The 18,975-nt window shown below is 38.1% G+C and overlaps 2 protein-coding genes and 2 non-coding genes across 5 annotated transcripts; 1 reads left to right on the plus strand and 3 right to left on the minus strand.

Moving 5' to 3' along the window:
- Positions 1–547: 547 nt before the first annotated feature.
- LOC113774854 (MLO-like protein 12) lies at positions 548–18,263 on the minus strand. 2 transcript variants are annotated; one of them, XM_027319499.1, is made up of 16 exons: positions 18,247–18,263; positions 10,554–10,653; positions 10,410–10,467; positions 10,073–10,320; positions 9,652–9,768; positions 9,509–9,569; positions 9,342–9,430; positions 2,896–2,970; positions 2,689–2,783; positions 2,316–2,365; positions 1,889–1,929; positions 1,628–1,801; positions 1,510–1,545; positions 1,322–1,389; positions 1,152–1,212; positions 548–1,051 (listed from the first exon to the last, which is right to left on the minus strand). In XM_027319499.1, the coding sequence occupies exons 1-16, from the start codon at positions 18,261–18,263 to the stop codon at positions 626–628; spliced, it is 1,716 nt and encodes a 571-aa protein (XP_027175300.1). In that variant the 3' UTR covers positions 548–625. The 2 variants fall into 2 exon arrangements, with proteins under 2 accessions (XP_027175300.1, XP_027175299.1); XM_027319498.1 differs by lacking the exon at positions 18,247–18,263 and having other exon boundaries at positions 10,554–10,673.
- TRNAP-AGG lies at positions 12,317–12,388 on the minus strand. Its single transcript has one exon. It is a non-coding gene; the product is annotated as a tRNA-Pro (tRNA).
- On the minus strand, positions 12,548–12,619 carry TRNAP-AGG. Its single transcript has one exon. It is a non-coding gene; the product is annotated as a tRNA-Pro (tRNA).
- Positions 14,208–15,753, plus strand: LOC113774855. Its single transcript, XM_027319500.1, has 2 exons — positions 14,208–14,680; positions 14,856–15,753. Exons 1-2 carry the CDS (start codon positions 14,453–14,455, stop codon positions 15,417–15,419), a joined length of 792 nt encoding a protein of 263 aa, XP_027175301.1. The 5' UTR covers positions 14,208–14,452; the 3' UTR covers positions 15,420–15,753.
- Positions 18,264–18,975: the final 712 nt, after the last annotated feature.

Here is an 18,975-nt window from a genome sequence, read left to right on the forward strand (position 1 = left end):
TTTTTGTCCTACATCCTTGAAGAACCAATGAGATCACAAATCAGTGGATCCAGTCTTGCCAGGGACATGGCTACCAGGGAAAAATTATACTAATACGCTGGCTGGTTGCAAGCTGCAGGCCTGTGCATAAATAGAGCTCTCCTGTGTTGGATCCCATCTATGGATGCTGGAATATACCTCTATAACCCACTTGATGATGGTAGAATCAAATAACACCAGGCGCATATTAAGACGTGATTGGATTAGATGAAGGTTTACCAACATTGAACATGTCAAAAACTTATTTGCTGGATTTTTCTGAAGTAAGTTTGAATCTTAGTAAAAGATATATCTTTGCCATGGCTCCTGATACTATAGATCTTCTTAGCAATGAATATTTCTCATTTAGTGGAGAAAATAATCTGTTGAAAAAAATGAAATGTTGACTTGTTCAAGTTATGCATGTCTCATGAGTACTGGCATTGACAAAGTTGGGTACCATGTTAATGATGCTAACTGAGTCTTCTACTTTTCAGAACTGTGTTAGCTAACTATTTTCCTGAATCATCTATAACTCTTGGCAGGTTGTCCCATTTACAATTGGTTCGTGTGGCCTCAACCTTCCCATTCTGCCACAGTTCTTGAATCAGAAATCTGCTGACGGAATATCTACTTTGTGTTGGAATAAATGAGTTTGAGGGACTAAGCCTTCCTTGTTTTTAACCTGTTCAGAAGCTACTCTTTCTTCAATAGTATGATTATTTCTAGCTTGTTGAGTACTTGATGGGTCATTTTGCGGGCATGAGAGTTGAGGGGATCCTTTTTCCCATGGTTGTGTATTGTAACTGGAAATTCTTGAAGATGTCTCTACACTATCAATCTCATTTTTGTAGTAGTGTAGTAGATGAACAGGGGATGTTCCCTGCAGTGGAGTGCTTGGCTGACTTGAAACTGGACCCACAGAATCTGAGTGACGTTTCTGCTTTATGTGCTTTCTTGCAGTTTGGTGCCAGGTACGCAGTGCCTTAGCTACATTCTTATTGAAGATTGTTGGTTTCATGGTTGAAACCATCTGTTTGACGTAGAGGAATCAAGGTGAATGACAAAAGGGCTCATACACGAGAGGGAAAAAATTAAAAACAAATCTCCATCTGATGGATATGACAGCTCACCTGTGTTACCAAAGCATAGAGTGGGAGAGTCACGTAACTACAGAGTATTTGTATCAGCACCCTGGCGAAATTGCAGACCTTATATTTCTTAGTGATGTCCATTAATCTATCATTTTGTATCTGCTGAGATTGACATGACACCAATAAAGAGGCAGAAATAACAAATTTACCCCATTGATATTCTGATTGCCACATCTTTTGTGTTCTCATGGAAGCACGACTGAAATCCATATTCATACTTGTAGAAATAAAAGAAACGCCTATCAGAGGATGGAGGAACAGAACAACAACAAAACAATAATACACATGTACTAGTACAGAGTTAAAAGTTTTGATGCATATTGGTTTGATGGCTTACCCAAGACCAGACAAACAAGGCCAGTTGAAATGCATTCTGTGAGAGTACAAGAGAGTTTAGAAGCAGCTATAATTGATTCAGAGAGCCCATGATATTACTAGACTGTGATCTTAAGTACCTGGAAGAGAATAAAGTGGATCAGATAGAGTAAGACTCGAGGGCGATTGAACCAGAAGAGATCATCTGCTGGCTGAACTAAAGGAGTTCCTTGGACCACTTCCCCTCTTTCTTGAATCCTTAAACCCATCTTGGTTATTATAACCTGAAGTTTAGTTCCCACCAATAGGATAATCTGCGTTGGAGATGTGAATATCTCGATCAATTATGGTATGACTGGTTGAACTTGGAGGATTCTTGAAAAACACAGTTTGATGCTTACAATCAGTGGGATAAAGGGTAACCACAGGTAGGACTGCCAACCTGTTAAAAAGAGGTTATGTTATAAGGATCAAGCCAATTCGACGACTCATGAGGGGGGGTAATTAAATTTCTGGTGTTATCAGACAACCATTGGATTCTATACCATGTAGATGTCACATCTAAGTACTACAGTGAATACGTTTAGTCAAGCGTAAACTGACTAAGATATATAGTACCATATTTAGACTTACTAATAATGTCATATCAATCTGCTTATTTTTCACCCTCAGCTTTAGTTACTTTTGTATATATTAAGTAATCCATGTTCGATAACACCTCTCTCTGTCTCATGACCTGGGGAAACTTAACACACTATACTCATGCATGTGCACACAGAGACACACAATGCATGCCCTCCAATAGAAAGGGAAGGGTGATCTTCTTACCATGAGTGTTAAACAGCAGGAAAAGTACAGCAAACAACCAGATAAGTGGGCTGCAATAATGGAAGGTGTTAGTAAGTCTAAATTTTTGTTAGCAATAGTAATTGTTGAGTGAAAACTTAATGGTCTTTTCTATTGCTGTAGTTGTGATCTTGTTTTTCAGTTTAATTGGGCTTCCTTTGGTGGTTAAATTTGGGATCATGGAAGTGGGAAACAGTTTCCAGAATACTTTTAGCATGATGATAGTATGTCTTTTACAAAGATAGCAAAAAGCTTTTCTTTTTGTCCTTTTTATCTTGTCTTCAAGGGTGAAGGGATTAAGCTGAAGATGTTTCCCATGTGGCATGAAGTTTATAATATGGTAAATACACTTTACCTGATACCTACAACAACTTTGAAGTCTTCTTCAAGTGACCTTTTGATGTACTGCTGGAAATCAAAATTAGCCTGATTCTGTGGTGCTAAATGTGCCTGGTAAATTCATGTTGGTCAGCTGAGAACTTGCTGATGGTAACTGATGTATATAACTATATCTTGGGGCAGTCTAAAGTGGTGGAATTAAAAGAATTTATCTACAACTTACAATTATAAATCCGTAGCGCAGAGTCAGATAATCCACCTTGGGTACTGATCTGACAAACTGTCTAAAGAAAGACACCTGGCATTTGAATTAGAAATGGAGGCAGGTAAGAATTTCCATTCTTGGCTAGAATTTCTTGAATTAATTGGAGCAAGTTGTGCTTTATCCTGCTCATGTAACTTTTTTTTTCCCTTGTTTCCCTTCTATCCCTCCCCATTTGCTTTTTACCCCCCAACTGCTAGGTATCAGATTCGAACCTTGAACTTGACAGCGAGGAGGACTCTTTAAGAGTCCTCTCTTGGCAACTGGGAAATATTCATGAAGCTGTCTGTTCCTTCTACAACTGAAGAACAGATATGTATGTGGTTGCAATAAAAATACCATGGATGAATCAAGGTTGGCAACTTCATCACATGAACCCTTTCCAATCTTATTACTTTGAGACTGTTTTCTGTTTGTTTTTCTACTTTTGTTGGTCTATTTCTCATGTCTGTACGGCAACAAACTAATTGTAAAACAAATACAGTGAAATGTTCTACTTTTGATGTCTCAGATATGTGCATTCTGTTTACTGCTGAAAGAGAAGAAGCAAGAGAGGAAGATATTTTGGGATGACATTACTTCACTTCTCATGTGAGTAGTACAACTGACATATATATACAAGATTGAAATAATCTAGATCCTAAAATCAAGCTATCAAGATCCTAAAATCAAGCTAGAATAATTAGCTATCTACTTCCTATAATTAAACTAGGATAATCAGGCTAATAATCAGGCTATCTAATCCCTATAATTGATGTATAATATATCACACGTATCTAGATATATTCAACACTCCCCCTCAAGCTGGAGCATACAAATCATATGCACCAAGCTTGCCACATATATATTTTATACGAGGACCTCTTAGGGACTTGGTAAGAAAATCTGCAAGTTGATCACTTGAATTAACGAAACCCGTCTCAATAACTTTGGAGATCAATTTTTCTCTAACAAAATGGCAATCAACTTCAATGTGCTTAGTCCTCTCATGAAAGACTGGATTGGAGGCAATGTGAAGTGCAGCTTGATTATCACAAATCAACTTCATTGGGTCACTAGTCCCCAAATTCAACTCATTGAGCAATTGTTTAAGCCATATTAGCTCACATGTAGCCATAGCCATGGCTCGATACTCAGCCTCAGCACTGGATCTAGCAACCACATCTTGTTTTTTACTTTTCCAAGATATTAAGTTGCCACCAACTAGAATACAATAGCCTGTGGTAGAACGACGATCAATAGGTGATCCTGCCCAATCTGCATCAGTGTAACCAATTACTTGCATGTTTCCTTTATCAGTATACAACAATCCTTGGCCAGGTGCTCCTTTGATATATTTGAGAATGCGGAGAGCTGCATTCCAATGAGTATCACATGGGGAATCTAAAAACTGACTGATCACTGAGACAGAAAAAGATATGTCAGGACGTGTTACTGTAAGATAGTTCAACCGTCCCACAAGCCTACGATACTTTCCAGGATCCTTAAGTGGCTCCCCCTGTCCTGGAAATAATTTAATATTAGGATCCATTGGAGTTTCGACAGGCTTAGCATTTGACATGCCTGCCTCCTCCAAAATGTCCAATGCATATTTTCGTTGGCAAATAACAACACCTTCTTTGGATTGGGCAACTTCGATACCCAAGAAATAACGAAGCTTGCCCAAATCTTTCGTCTGGAAATGGCCAAAAAGGTGGTTCTTTAACTGAGCAATTCCATCATGATCCTGTCCAGTGATAATAATATCATCGACATAAACGACAAGATAAATGCTACCTTTTGATGGAGAATGACGATAAAACACTGAATGATCAGCTTCACTACGGATCATGCCATATTTTTGGACAACATCACGAAAGCGTCCAAACCAGGCCCGAGGAGATTGTTTGAGACCATAGAGTGCACGTTTTAGTCGACAAACCATTCCACTAGACTTCCCCTGAATAACAAAACCAGGTGGTTGATCCATATAAACTTCCTCCTGCAATGCACCATGAAGGAATGCATTCTTGATGTCTAATTGGTGCAAAGGCCAATGATGAACAGCAGAAAGAGATAAGATGAGACGAACAGAAGACATCTTGGCCACTGGAGAAAAGGTGTCAGTATAATCCAGACCAAAAATTTGAGTATAACCCTTAGCTACTAGACGAGCTTTAAGACGATCAATTTGACCATCCGGACCAACTTTAACAGTATAAATCCAACGACAACCAACAGTTGATTTACCAGGTGGGAGTGGGACTAGCTCCCAAGTGGAATTGGAGTGAAGAGCAGCCATTTCATCTATCATTGCCTGACGCCACCCAGAGTGGGACATAGCCTCACCTATAGTTTTAGGAACAGACATGGACGACAAAGAGGACAAAAAGGCATAATAGGATGAAGACACGTGCTGATAATTGAGACAAGTATAGTTGGGACATTGATTGCGAGTAGAACGAATACCTTTGCGGACAGCAATGGGTGGGCTGGCTGGAGAGGAGATCGTGGTAGGTGACGAACTTGGAATAGTTCGTGAGACATCAGGGACATCAGCAGATTCTCCAACACCAGTATCTGGAACTGTAGTAGGACAATTCCCTACATTGCGTCTCTGGTAAGTGAGCAATGGTGGTGGTGATGCGGGTGAAGGTAAGGACTCTTTAGGAGGCTGACTAATGTCAGTGTCATGAGTAAGAGGAACAAAATAAGTAGAAACAGGAATATCTTCCGTGATTGTAGAATGCTCAGACTTGTTAGGCTGAAAGAAAGGAGTAGACTCAAAGAACGTAACATCTGCAGAGATGATGTATCGTCTAAGATCAGGAGAAAAACATTTGTACCCTTTTTGTGTTCGAGAGTATCCCAAAAATACACATTTGACAGCACGTGAAGACAGCTTATCTTTTCCAGGAGTGAAATCATGTACAAAACATGTACAGCCAAATGTACGAGGGGAAATAGAAAATAGTGGAGCATTAGGATATACAAAAGAGTAAGGAACTTGATCCTTAAGGACAGATGATGGCATGCGATTAATCAAATAACATGCAGTGAGAATGGCATCCCCCCAAAAACGTAACGGAACATTTGCATGAAGAAGTAAAGTACGTGCTGTTTCAACCAAATGTCTATTTTTCCTTTCAGCAATCCCGTTTTGTTGTGAGGTGTGAGAACATGATGATTGATGAATGATCCCTTTAGACTCCATAAAGGACTTGAAAGAGGTGGAGAAATACTCATGTGCATTATCACTACGTAAGATTTTTATGGAAACACCAAATTGTGTTTGAATTTCAGAGACAAAACTTTGAAAAATAGAAAACACTTCAGATCTATTCTTCATAAGAAACACCCAAGTACAACGAGAATAATCATCAATGAAAGTAACAAAATACTGAAAACCTAAAGTAGAAATAACACGACTCGGTCCCCAAATATCAGTATGGACCAAAGAAAATAGAGATTCAGCTCTACTATTAGCCCTTTTCGGAAAATGACTACGAGTGTGTTTTCCAAGCTGACATGATGCACACTCTAAGGAAGACATGGTAATAGATGGCACCATCTTTCGAAACTTATTTAAACTTGGATGACCCAAACGACTATGGATTAGCAGAGGATCATCTATTGCAGAACAAGATACTGGTGTTGGTAAAGACAGATGGTAAAGTCCCTGAGACTCACGCCCTGTGCCAATCGTCCGCCCTGTACCTCGATCCTGTAAAATTACAGATTCCTCATCAAATGTAACTAAGCAGTTAAGAGAACGACACAAACGACGAACAGATACTAAACTAAAAGGACAATTGGGTACAAAAAGAACAGAATCGAGAGGCACAGAAGGTAGAGGGTTAGCCTTGCCAATCCCTTTAGCTTGGGTTTGTGAGCCATCAGCAAGAGTAATATTGGGTAGAGAAGTAGAACTATGGAGTGAAGAGAAAAGTTGTGGATTACCAGAAATATGATCTGTGGCAGCAGAATCTAAAACCCATGGGCCAAGAGATGGAGATTGAGAGACACATGCGCTAACATTACTAGTGTGTACAACTGAGGCAGTAGGTGTGGAAGACTGTTTGGCTGTAAACCATTTCACAAAATCTTCATACTCAGGCTTGAGAGTTGGTTCTGAACTTGCGCAAGGTTCGGATTGAACAATATTCGCCACTTGTTGGGGAGGACGTCCATGCAAGAGCCAACACCGATCTTCTGTGTGGCCAACCTTTTTACAATAGTCACAGTAGGGTCGATTTTTGTTACCATTATAACCACCTCGACCACGGCCACGTCCACGACCTCCTCTTTGGCTGGATTGAGATGCCAAAGCTGATGAATCAACAACGATAGTCTCCGAAGATGATTTTGATTCATCCGGGAGCCATAACAGCCGTGAAAAAGCTTGAGACAAAGTAGGAATTGTGGGGCTAGCAAGAATCTGGTCACGAATGGTAGAATATTCTGCAGGTAATCCAAAGAGAGCCAAAAGCATAAAAAATGTACCTCGCTGAGAGAGTTGTTCCTGCTGAGTTGCAGCAGGGGGTAGCAACTCATTGAAATCGGAAAGGACCCCTTGAATTCTGCCTAAGTAAGAACTCATAGGCATATCAAGTTTTCGAGGTGCAATGAGACTCATCAAATCAGAACAAACGGCATAAACACGAGATATATCATTAGTGTATAATGCTTTGGCCTGCTCCCAAACACTAAAGCAAGTCTTATGTGGACGGAAAATTTGCTTTAGTGAAGAATCAATGGTCTGCCAAAGCATGCTACACAATTGAGCATCGATTCGCTCCCACTTGGATGGATCAGTCATAGTATCATCAGGTTTAGTAGTAAGATGATCTTTATATCCTTGTCCCATAAACCATAGCTCTACGTCAGCAGCCCAAGTAGAGTAGTTACTGCCTTTTAGTTTTTCGGTAGTAATAATAGTACAACCAGTAATAGATGGATTGGCCATGAGAGGAGTTGTGGATTTAGATGTAGATGTTATAGATGTATCGGATGTAGACATAATGATATTGGGTTAAAGAAAATCACCGGGTAAAATCACCGGGTGGGATGATTAGAAAACGAATTTCTCTTTCTAACTTGCTCTGATACCAGGAAAGAGAAGAAGCAAGAGAGGAAGATATTTTGGGATGACATTCCTTCACTACCCATGTGAGTAGTACAACTGACATATATATACAAGATTGAAATAATCTAGATCCTAAAATCAAGCTATCAAGATCCTAAAATCAAGCTAGAATAATTAGCTATCTACTTCCTATAATTAAACTAGGATAATCAGGCTAATAATCAGGCTATCTAATCCCTATAATTGATGTATAATATATCACACGTATCTAGATATATTCAACAACTGCAACAAAATTAGTGGCATCTTAGGGTGCAGCAAGTCAGCTTGGTTCTTAAACTACACATGGGAGCTTGCTTCGAGTGCATACGAGTAATCTGCATGACAGCTTGCTCCATTTCATCTATTTCTATCTCCTACCCCTCTCCATTTCATCTGCATGACAGCCTGTGCTGTTAAACCAACAACGTTGCTTTTCCCATTTACCTTCTCTCCTCTCCTCTCCCCATCTTGTATCAGATCTATCAAATCCATTGACACCAAGTATGGGGTGCATCATGCTGAAAATCCTTAAATTCTGTTTCCCTGTTTGCTCGTGACTAAATAATTAATGTCATCTGATACTCCTTTCGTATATTTCAATCAAGGTGAAATAGTTAATTTCCTTCCCATGAATTTGTTGGGATAGGGTTTGCAGACTTTGAAAACTGGATTGAATCTTAATTTGAGCTTAAGCAGGAGACTGAAACAATGACAAAGGGCGTCGACAGCGTATTTTAAAAGTTGAGCTTAGCTTGGATATCATGCCATATTACTGTAGGATTAGAAGCTGACTGACTTAAATTGGCTGGAAGGTTTTGTAAATGTAGCTTATACTTATATGACGAATTAAGTTGGCTCCAGTTGTTGGAACCGCCCAACGGTGGGAAAGGGCCGTACAGAACAATTTTGGATTGTTCGGATCAGTTGAGAACTTGAATGCAGTGGTATAGATTAGAAAAAACGGGGAAGGATGGAGAGGTGGCAAATGAGGTGCAGCGGCTTGAGGTAGGGATGATTAAGAATAAGAAGAGAGAGAGAGAGAGAGGAGACGGAACAATTGTCTGGTACATTCAAATGGGTTCAGAGGTTGATGATCGTTATCTGATGATTTGCTCTTTTAAACGTGCAAAGACAAATAATGCACAATAAACTATTTCCAAACCCCCTCATTGGCATTGGCCATTGAGAATTTCTGGTAGGGCTCCCTTCGGGGTAAAGCCCTACTAACAAGGAAAAAGAAGGGGGCAGTTGGTGAGTAGCTGATAGTTGTAAACAGAGGAGGACATCTCATTGGTTTTACCGTCCATAGAAGAATGGTTGAGCGACTCCAGAAGCTTAGATGCCGTCGCCCAAAAGACGTGTCTCTTGCGAATCTAAACCTCTCTGGATCTACAAAATTTAAATACTTCATTTTCACTTGAAGTTGGTCACAAAGACATTACTTTATTCGGTCAAGCAAGTACTTACCTTGTGCAAATTGATACTCTGATGTTCTGGTTTCCATTTCCCATGCTTTCCACTTTCTCATCTGTGATGTAGTTAAACAAACTTGACTCACCAGATGGTCATAGTAATGTATGAATAAATATGTGGACTGAGGAGGACCATACCTTGGCTGTGCCCAAAGCATATGTGGTTATACAATAAAGCACATGAAAAACAGCTAGTACAAAGATGAATATGTGAAGTTGATGGATGCCATCAGAGGACACAAATGGAACTTTTCCCTGCAAGAAGGCAGTTCAAACATAGCACACAATGCATCAAAAACAGCTCGAGGTATGTATTTACTTTTACGGTTCATATCCCCTTTTCATTATCGCCTTTTGGTATATTTGATCAAGAAATGTCTATTGGTTTTCCTTATGTTATCTTGGTTAGTCCATATTTTGAAATAGAACGATTGTCCTCCATCATGTGAGGGGAGATTTCTAATTGTCCAATCATGAACTCAAGAAAGTATACACTAGTAATGCTATTATTGTAAAGAATTTGTTTCTGGTTCGGTTGCAAGGATGTAAATAATCGTGCCTTTGCTGCACATTTGTCATAGCCAGCAGCTGCCAAAACACGTCGTTGACCGTAGCTAGATTCTGGAAATGCGAGGAGCCTTCTATGTCCACTTGCTTCCTTTTCTGCATCAATGTCGTGCCTGCTATGTTCTTGTTTTTTGTTGCATGGATGCCAAGTAGTGCCTAGGGACTTTGATATGCATATTTCTGAAATTGGCCCTTGTCCTATTGTTAGGAGCAATGACATGAAACCTAGAAGCATAAGCTCTGAGACAATGCAAGAGAAAAACAGAACGGTGAGTTAGGTTCTGCACACTCGGTTAGAGAGTAAGTTCAATGTTGGTTGGACGACCAACCTGATTTGATCTTTTCAAGTGCTTCACAAAGAGCTCTCCTATTTCTCTTTGTTAACCACTGCAACCAGCAAAATCATACGTTTAGAGTTCATGCACTCTATATTTTGATGTGGTTGCATAATGTTATGGTAATGTTAAGTTTACCTTTTCAATCAAGTGAATGGCGTATTCAATGATTGTAGATATTGCTACTAGCACAAAGCAGACAACTGCAACTGCCCAAGTGGGTGTCTCTTCAAGAGATCTACCTCCTCCTGCTGCCATTCTTCTTTTGACTAGTATCGGAAAAGTTCACCCAAATTCCTGATCATGCAAAAGATAGAGGAAATTCAAAATAATTTAGAATATGAATGAACTGAGACACTAGTTACCTTGGTTTAACAGTGCTTTAAAAGGGAACCGTATATGACTAAGATACGGTGAAAAAATGGCACAAAAGAAAGCTTTGCGAGTCGACTTATTAGTTGACTCATTAATTGTATCTGCTGACCCTGTCTTCCTTCTTCTGTCTTGACCATATTTGCCGGACAATCTGTCAGTGCTTCAAGGGATCTGCAATACTAAATAACATATCAGGTTAATTGGTGGAATATGGGAGAGGAACCATGCAAATCTTTCCCTTTATTTTTCACGGGCATCCCTGATTGTCTGGTTCATGGAGATGCTCACATGTGGAAATATGTAGGCGATTGTAGATTTCTGCATCCCTTTGGAAAATTGACTGCTGATTCTGTGAGTACTGAGCACTCGTAAAATGTTCTAAGACTGATGAACTTGGTGCTGAATAGATATTCAAAGGAATTTGCATTACCCTTTTGGTATGTGATCTACAGTTACTTAATAGTCAGTCATGGTCTTGTTTGTTCATCTCCCGTGTTTATTACTACTTTGTTTGATGTTGCAAGAAAGTTTTGAGATTGTGATTCACAAGATTTTCTTCTTTTTTTTTTTGGGGCTTACATTTTTCTCGTACGACCAAACCTGTATGCCGAGACAAAAGTAGTAACGAACAAATTCGAGAATTATTCATCTCCTGGCGGGTTTTGAAACCTCGAGGTTCATATGCATGGCTTTGCTGTTTAGATTTTAGAATATGGTTAGAAATCGTGAGGTGGAATCGGACATTGTAAGTGGGGATTTTTCTAGTCTCTCAGCTTGACCATAGCATCATTTCACTTGATTTTGAAATATTCGCAGGAGCGTCAATGTGAAATAGTACCGGAACAAGTTTCTATTTTAACCAACCAACTACTTTACCAAAAAAAACTTTAAATCTCTATTTGGACGTACATCAAGGGATTTCTTGACTTGTATTTTAAAAAATTCAGGTTTTTCTGAAAAAATTTATTAATGGATGCGTAGACGGCCGTTGGGATTGGTAGTAATTCTGATTCAGTTCCCTTTGAATTTCTCTTGAATCTCTTTGGATCCTCCTCCCCCTAATATTGAGTAAGAGTAGGTTTAGAATATATTTTATAGCGTTCCAAAAAAATAAAGTATCTATTTTAACAACACCACGTCCAGAGGCAGACAAATCAAAAGATGCCGTCACCGAAGTTGAAGGCTTTACAATATGAACAATTTTGATAATTTTTTTCCATGGTTAGTAGAGTACAATTGGAACTGACAATTGCAAAAGTCGTGAGAATTTGCAGATTAACATATCCATTTTGTCAAAAAGAGAGAGAGAGAGAGATTAGTACTAACCAAATTTCTAGTGTTCAAAAACGATTACTGCGTTTAATTCTTCCGACGTGTTTGATTTTTTATAAACTGGTCTTCCAAATGCCAGCCGCATGGGCTTCAAAGGTCACAAAGCGCCAGTTACAAAGACTGGCGCTCACACAGGCCCATTGTGAAGAACCTACATCATTGCTCTACTTGCAGCCCAAACAAAAAAAACTTGAGGGGCATTCCGAGAATTGAACTCGGGACCTCTCGCACCCTAAGCGAGAATCATACCACTAGACCAAATGCCCGCTTGTGGTGGTGTTTGATTTTTTCTAAACTGGTCTTCCAATTGCAAGCCGCAAAGCGCCAGTGACAAAGACTCTCGCTCACACAGGCCCATTGTGAAGAACCTACAAGGCTACAACATTACGTTACTTGCAGCCCAAGAAAAAAAAAAAAATACTCGAGGGGCATTCCGAGAATTGAACTCGGGACCTCTCGCACCCTAAGCGAGAATCATACCACTAGACCAAATGCCCGCTTGTGGTGGTTGAATAACTCTAAAAATCTTCAATGAAGCCAGAGAACAAGTAGGAAAAGGAATTAAATTATTCAAATCCATTTTTTTTTCTTTCTTTCAATGAGTTGATAAAAAATAAAGTTGCTGATGAAAACTTTGCAAACTTATGAACTTTGTCCTGCAATAAATATACGCTAAAATTTTCAAATAGAAGTACAGATACAAAGGCAATAATAGAGAACTTTCTTACCAGAAAAAATAGAAAAAAAAGAAAGAAAGAGAAAACATGATATTAATTGGCCACCCTACAACAATTCTTTGCCCGGCAGCAAAATTTGTTTAATCAGCACATCAAACACCGTTGAAAAGCATAATTATCATTTTTAATTCTCTACTAATCGTCAGGTTTTGACAAAATTTAGGCAGAGTTTGAGAAATGTTGGTCCATTTATACTTGATTGCCTGTCCTGCCAAATTATATCATCATACTTTATGGCCTGTTTGCAGTCGCTGGATCTACTGAAACTCCTGGTCACTTTATTAAATCCTACTCTTTTGCCCTTCTCATTCATTCTCAGTAGTAAAATAATCTTGAATTAAGTCCTGATCAGATGGCATCGAGTCCGTTCCAGAATATGTATAGCAGTAGTTAATTTGATGGCGAAGTACTTGAGGATTAACCTAACGGAGGAAGATGAACAAGAAATCGTCGAAGAAGTGCCACAGTAAAATTTTAGACTGATCAGATCCCATTAACTCCATGTTAGGAGAAAGGATCATACTACTGTACTACTCAAAGACAAAAAATGTATTGCTGGAGAAAACAAAACGGATATAATAAAGCATCGTGACTCATTTCGCAATGAATACATTTGTCCTACTCAAGTACTTTTTTTTTTTTTTTTCCTTGTCAAACATTCTGACTATTCAAGATTCTGTAAAGAAGCTAAAAATAATGGAGACACCAAATTTATCAGTTGGGATCCTCTATGTCACTACTCGATGTCAAATTCAGTGTCAATTCCACTTATCACGTGATAGTAGAAGAAATTTAAATAAACAACACGTGACAAATTAAATAAATAGGACACTTGGCATAAATGTAGAAGTGGCACTGAGGATCCCGTGTGCAAATCAGTTTAAGTGATTGATGGGGCAATCATTAAGAGATGAAGAACTTCAAAAGTTCGAGTTTTGAAGATGAAAGGGCATCTAATCACATAATAAAATAAAAAGTCAAGTTTGAAGAAATCTTAAATAGGTAGATTTTGATTAAAGAAATTAAAATTTTGTTACATTATCAACTCAACGTTGATACATACATGATAGGATAACCAAAATTTGAAGTTCAAACCCTATAACGCAATCCAAATTAGACGTAGATGCCGGTAAATGATAGGGAAGGTCGCGTTTTTCAAGAAAAATATAGCCTTTTTTTTTTTTTTTTTTTTTTTTTTGCATTGTTTTTTGCAGAATGACTGCAAAAACCCGTACGTTACAATTACAACCAAAAAATGATGGTCCAGCACAATACTCATCCAGTCGCGCGTCCTCATCGGAGTGTTGTCTTTAAGCAGCGGGCAAGGCCAATGATGATTACATATACTGGCATGTGAAACAAAGGAGGAGGGGAAAGGTCCATGATTCGTGGCCACATCTGCTATCTCCGGGATCCCACAGACTTTCTGAATCGATTCTGGTTCATTTATTTTGTTTCAATTCACAACCACCACACCGTCATAAACGCATCCTAAGATAATATCGAATCTTCCTAGTTTCTACACCCAAAATATCCATCCCCTTCACCTTCTTGGACTCTCTCTGCCTTCCTCCCTCAGTATACTATCCTTTCATGGCAGACAATTATGCCATATCATGTCTAGTAGGGCTCATGGATAATCTTTGGTTTCGCAACGTTATTCTTGTCTCGGAACCATCGACGCCTTCACTTTATTCAAAGATCCATAAGCCGTCATCCATGGCTGCAGTCTCAGAAGAACTTTTATATTCATCAAGCAACGACTCTCAAACGCAGCTTATTTCGGACGAAGACTCATCATCATCTTCCATAACTAATCAGGTTAGCAAAATCTCCAGCAATTAATTTATTGCACCACCTATGCCTTTGTGATCTCACCGACACACGAGCACATGAGCACACACGTAGTGATGCCTATATGCAAGCTAGGACGCGTCCATGAAAGTATTAAATTTACGTTGCCGCTTGTGCATACATATATATATTCACGTAAAAGGCTGAGTTTGACGAGCAAGAGAGTGATGAGAAGGAAACTACTACTACTTGTGCTGAATCAGAGGTTACGGCCAGCAGATCCCGGTCTCAGTCATCGTCGCCATCTAATTTAAAGCGATCAAGAAGCCTCAGACTCTCTAGTACTGCAGGTACCACTGGCAGGAGATTGCACAAAACCATGAGCTGCAAAAGCCTGTGCGAGCTTGAACTGGAAGAAGTACAAGGTTTCATGGACTTGGGTTTCATTTTTAACAACGAAAACATGAGCAAAAGGATGATGAGCGTAATTCCAGGGTTGCAAAGACTGGAGCTGTCCGGAAGCACCATTCAAGGGAAAGATAACATTTTAATGGGCAGCCCTCCACATAATGAAACTCGACGAGTTGAAGGAGGAGCTGAACAAACCATAACTAGGCCGTATCTATCGGAGGCGTGGCTAATCAGAAGGCCTGACTCACCGCTCCTAAATTTAAGAATTCCCAGAGTCTCTACCGCTGCGGATATGAAGAAACATCTCAAATACTGGGCTAGAACCGTCGCTTCCGCGATTGCGCTTGAAACTTGAATCTTGAAACTTGCTACCAATATGAAGACGATAGAACTTCCCTAGCGCCGACAGTTTGGGAACTGTAAAAAGAGTTATCAGTTACTACTTTTTTTTTTTTGTTTGGAGGAAAAGTTGTCAGTTACTTTTAAAGCCCGTTGAAGTATGCAGGTAGAGATTTTCCTCCTCTTTTTTTTTTTTTTCCTCTCTCTCTAGCTGTAACTATAGAACAACAAAGGACGAACAGGAAAAAAATTCTCCTTTGTACCTTATCATAAAACAATTTCCTACTGCCCTTTTGCTCAAAGCAAAAGAAAGTGACGATTTAAGGATTTACTTCAATTTTCAGTCTCAATTCTAGTGCATTACTCTTCAAAGGGTCACGTGTAAATGTATCTTTTTAGCAAGAGACAATTTGGTGATCATGATCATTTCCTTTATCTTAACTAAATGGAACAAACGAAGAGATGTACATGAAGTGATTTTTGACAATTGGTACGTGCCTACATCTGATGCACTGATCCATGTATGTTGTTGCTCGTACTGGTATACCACAACAACTTTGGAGAATTTTTGGGATTATTTCCCGAATAATTCCTTGATGAAGAATTTCGTGATGCCTGATATGGATTATGATTTGGGCTTCCTATTTGGACTTCCGAAAGCTAAACTCTGTACATAAAAAGTCTAGGGTCTGTTTGATAACATAAAAAAGTGTTGAATCTGAATTTTTTCAGACATTCAAATGTTTTGAGTGTTTGATAAATAAAAATCTATTTGCTGAATTTGTTAAGCAGTGCTGAACCTGTGTGTATTTTTTTCAGCACAAGAATCCTAACTGAATGCTTAATTCTGATAAGAATCAATAGAATTACTTCAACTACCTTATCTTATCTACCAAATCTACCCTTATTTGTTAATTATGTTCAAAATTCTTATCTAATTAAACAACCTAATATTCTCTATCTAATGATTTTTAGTTTCTCTTTTCTCCTTTTTTAATGACTTTCACATCTTCTCCATACTCTTCATATAATATATTTCATCTTTTATATTAATTTGATTTAAAAATAAATATTGTCATTTCATACCTAACAATTTTAAACTAATTAAATCATAGATTCTATTTCTTTTTTGAATGAAAGGATATAAGGGCAAAATTGTCAAATTAAACTTATTAAGCATTCAGTTATAAATATTTATCAAACAGTATAAATAGGTTTAGCATTAAAATTCAGACATTCATATATTTTTTTCAGTGATTAAAATTCAGCAAATTAACTGTTTCAGTATTCAGATTTCAGAATTCAGACTTCAGCATTCAGATTCAGTTTTATCAAACGGAACCTTAGAAAGATAAAAAAATATAAAACGGTATAAATAAAACTGTAACACTGTACATATTACATGGGAAACCAAAGACAAAGATTAAAAACGAAAAAAATCTAACTATCACACAAATTGAAAAAGGTTCAACCACGAATTTCGAACGCCTCACATCGATAATAAATAAAATGGTATAGAGTCTAATTTTCATATATATATTTTTTACATTATGTCCTTATTTTTAAAAAATTTCTTATTTCTAATTATAGTCTATTGAACTTTCATTTTACGTATAGTATATTTTATTTGTTGTAGAATTTGTTTGCTATCATATATATCATTGATACCTCGCTCCCTAAACTAAAATCTTGGATCGGTTGCTGCTTACATGATGACATAACAAACTATCTCAAGTATGTCTCAGAAAGATAACTATAATTACAATTTAAGAAGTATATACGATGTAGAAAAAAGTGGGTCTCTTCTTTTCTTTATGAGATAAAGATAGTGAAATAAAGTTAATCCCTATTCTAACTCCTATAACCAAAACTAACTCTAAGCTACCTTGTGTTTCGAGAGAATGGGAGGGAAAGTAAAAGAAGGGAAATAGAGGGATAAGGTTTTTTTTTCCTTTTAATGTTTGGATTGATTTTTGAGAAGGGAAAGGAAAGGATAGGGAGGAAAACGAAGGATAAGGTTTACTTATTTTTTGTCAGCATGTTATCCATCCAAAAGTGGATGAAAGTGGAGGGAAAGGATATTAAGACTAGCGAAAATTTTTGAAAAAGAACATTGAAAACTATCTTTGTCTTTGTCAAATTTCTTTCAGCAGACGTGTTTAATCTCTTTTTCAAGTCTATCTCCAAAAATAAATTTAAAAAATCTACACTTATCACCTCAATTCGCCTTGCTTCACATAAGAATGCTAAATGATTATATTAACCTCGTTATAGCTCACGTCGAACAAGAACAAGATTGGAATTCTCATGTTAGTAGATATATTTAGGTAACTTCACAATCTTTCTTTTGTTTTCTTTTCGATCATTATTTGGCTTATCAATGCTTATTCATTTTGGATGTTTATCTTATTTTCCCTCTTACTTGTTATGCAATGTTATCTGAGCCTATACATAAGTTTGAATCGTCAGTGTAGATAAAATTGGATAGCAATTTGTGTTAGATTGGGATTATCTTCAAGGAGTCCCCGATGGATCAAATTCTTCTTTGAGTTTATTATTTCTACCTATTTATCGGTGGTCTACGTTCTGGAGACTGCTTTCTCAGTTTCAGGACCACCCCTTCAAAGCTTCCCTTCCTCCGCGCACCATCTCAGAGGTAAGGATCATAAATAACCTTCATGTTCATGTTATACTTGTCCGAGTCGTCCTGAAAGTCGCGATGTTTTCAATAGGTTAATGGGCTATTAGTTTCATGATTTTGTTTTTAGAGTATTAGCTTCACGATTTCTTGGGACGCTAGTGGCAATTGGCATGCCTTTTTCTAGTTTCATAGAGATTTAGACCTTGTTTTGATTGCCATTTTGTTTCAAAAAAATTTTCACACGAACACATTTTTCAATCACTTTTTATTTCACGCACAAACCAAATGGACTCTTTGGTGTCGCAATGGAATCCACACACCACTAAAATCGCTTTCACCATAGCCTTTCTTAATTTTTTTTTCTTCGAACTATTACAAGTGCACCACACTACGCCGGACAGCATGTGTCATCCACATAGAGTGGCGGTTAAGTTACCAAGTTGCCATCATAATACCAACTTTTGGCGGCGGTGGAGGGCTGCCCATAGTCTCGAAGGTTATGTGCTTCGGGATGGTGTCTTGTAATTGTTGTCCAATTGAAGATTAACTAAACTAACATAAAGAAAATAATACGAAATGGTTGAAATTTGTGGGGAATATTTATGCTGAATGTACAAGTCTTGGTCCAGGCATGACAGCAGCACCACATTAATTGGCCTCTACCAAATTTATGCAGTGTTCATGTCTCCAAATTGCAACTTGACTAATATATACTTAGTTTTATATTTGAGCATTGATTTGCTGCGGTGACTTTCGGTGAGTGCAGGCTGTGCACGCGTGGTGAAAATTGAAATATACAGCCGAAAGGTCAAACAAATTTTCTTGAGTGGAACAAGACTCTGATTTCGGTTCCATTCTGCATCCACCGAGGCAGCATATATGATATATCCCTCCCTGCTACTGCATATGTATATATATATATGTACTGCGT

The sequence above is a fragment of the Coffea eugenioides genome, chromosome 6 (genome assembly GCF_003713205.1).
Source record: "Coffea eugenioides isolate CCC68of chromosome 6, Ceug_1.0, whole genome shotgun sequence".
Taxonomy (NCBI): Eukaryota; Viridiplantae; Streptophyta; class Magnoliopsida; order Gentianales; family Rubiaceae; genus Coffea; species Coffea eugenioides.